Source organism: Chinchilla lanigera, unplaced genomic scaffold (genome assembly GCF_000276665.1).
Source record: "Chinchilla lanigera isolate Chin_1 unplaced genomic scaffold, ChiLan1.0 scaffold00044, whole genome shotgun sequence".
NCBI classification, from domain to species: Eukaryota; Metazoa; Chordata; class Mammalia; order Rodentia; family Chinchillidae; genus Chinchilla; species Chinchilla lanigera.
In genome coordinates, this window is record NW_004955445.1 from 6,823,908 (window position 1) to 6,825,831 (window position 1,924).

The window sequence follows — 1,924 nt, forward strand, 5'->3', positions numbered from 1 at the left end:
CCCTGCTATTCCAAGGGAGATGTAAAAGCATTGTTTCAGTAATAAAATACGATGTTATCAGACATTCATGGCTCATGAGGAAAAAATGTTTGATAGTATCCCTATGCTTGCTTTTAATCTGCCTTTTTTATGTTTAGCAGCCAGACATTTTGAAGTTTCACCCAAAAAAGTCCACACTATCACAACAAACTGATCCTTGTGAATTAGAATCCCGGGGACCGTAGCTACCCGTTCAGAGGTGATTAATCATGGCGAAGACCAAGGTGAAATGTGGAAAAGTCGAGGGCCACTTTAAGGGCTGCGATGGGTGGGAAGTTGAGTAAACCCCGGTCACCATTCTTCAGGGGTCTCACATTCAGTTTAAATATTTCAATCAGAAAGAAGGAAGGAGACACAGATCCCATATTAGGTTTTCTTGTTTTTGTTTTTGTAGATGTAAAAGTTGAACCCAGGTATTCCACTGTGAAAAGACCTCCCGCCTCAGCTGGTGGATATCAACCTCACAAAAGCAATTTTGGGGGCACACTACTTCTAGGCGCACCCCTCGTTCTTCAGCAAGCGCTCATTTCCCCCCTTTTTCTTTTCTCCCCCGAGGACTCGAGGGTTGGAGCGAGGATGGGTCCCCTCTCATTTCGTCCGCGCCCAGCCAATCTCAGCCAGGATGCTAATTAGCTGCGCTCCGCTGATGAACACGCCTTTGTCACATGTAGGGCCGGACTACAAAGCCCAGAATGCCTCGCCCCTCCCTGATCAATGAGGGCTTATTTAAATGATCTCTGAGGTCTTGGACCCAGGCCAATCAGCTGTCAGGGCTCATGATAAATCGCAATGCATTATTGATAATAATAATTACTGGGACATGCGCGTTCCGGCCGAAGGGGGGTAAATTTCCCAACTCCAGGAATTTGTGGCGGAGAGGGCAAATAACCGCGGCTCTCCCGGCGCCCCGATGCTGGCACCATGTCCAGGCGCAAGCAGGCGAAACCCCAGCACATCAACTCCGAGGAGGACCAGGGCGAGCAGCCTCCGCAGCAGCCGACCCCAGAGCTCGCAGATGCGGCCCCAGCGGCGCCGGCGGCGGGGGAGCCGGGTGAGTGGGGCCGCGGCGCCCGCCCGGGAGGGCGCTTCCCGGACCCCCGGGACCCTCGAGGGCGCGGGCGGATCTGGAGCCGTGCTCTGCGGACTCCGCTCCGGGGGAGGGAGGCAGCCTCTTCCCCCGCTCCCCGTCCTTGCAGATTTTGCGCTTTTTCCCTCTCGCCTCTTATTGTAAAGTTAACCCCACTCCTCCGGCTCCCTCACTCCCGAAAGGTTCCCCGCGCCTGGTCCTCAGCCCCTTTCTTAATTGGCTCCACTCCCCTCCCCGATGTCCCCCTCCCGTAACTTAGGCCCCCTCCCTCCCTCCCTGGCGCCGCTTTTAAAAGAAAAGAGACCCCAGGGCTCCCCACCCTCTGCGCCGCCCGTGGGGGGCTCTCGGGAGGGGAGGAGGGGCGCACCGGGCGGACCCCGGAGGGGGCGATCTGTTGCGCGCGCCCCTCCCAGGCCGAGTGGGGGAGGGGCGCGACCTCTCCCCACCCCCGGGCCGGGGTCCCGGCCACCCGCGCGCTGCGGGGCCGAACGGCTCTGGGGAAGGGCGCCCTGCCGGTCTTTTTACATTTTTTTTTTTCTTTTCCTTTTTCGGGTTTCCCCTTTTCCCCCGGGCTACGCCGCCTGCCGATCTTCGCCCTAACCTTTCGGGGCCTGACCTCAGCCATCTTTGATTTCCGACTTCCTAAAAATAACCGCGGCCAGTCGAGGGGTGCTGCCCGCGGGGACCCGCGCCCGACGACCCCGCCGGGGCGCCCTGCCTCGCCGCGCTGCTGTTCCCGGGGAGCCCGGCTCTCCACACGCGCGCCAGCGAGGTGAAAAGGGGAGAGGTCGGGCCGGG

General features: G+C 58.9%; 1 protein-coding gene across 1 annotated transcript in view; it reads left to right on the plus strand.

Moving 5' to 3' along the window:
- Nucleotides 1–889: 889 nt before the first annotated feature.
- Sall4 (spalt-like transcription factor 4) overlaps nucleotides 890–1,924 on the plus strand; it is a 16,345-nt gene continuing 15,310 nt past the window's right edge. The window contains exon 1 of the mRNA XM_005392290.2: nucleotides 890–1,090. Within this exon, the coding sequence (XP_005392347.1) occupies nucleotides 961–1,090 (130 nt within the window). The 5' untranslated portion in view covers nucleotides 890–960. The remainder of the gene's footprint in view (nucleotides 1,091–1,924) is intronic.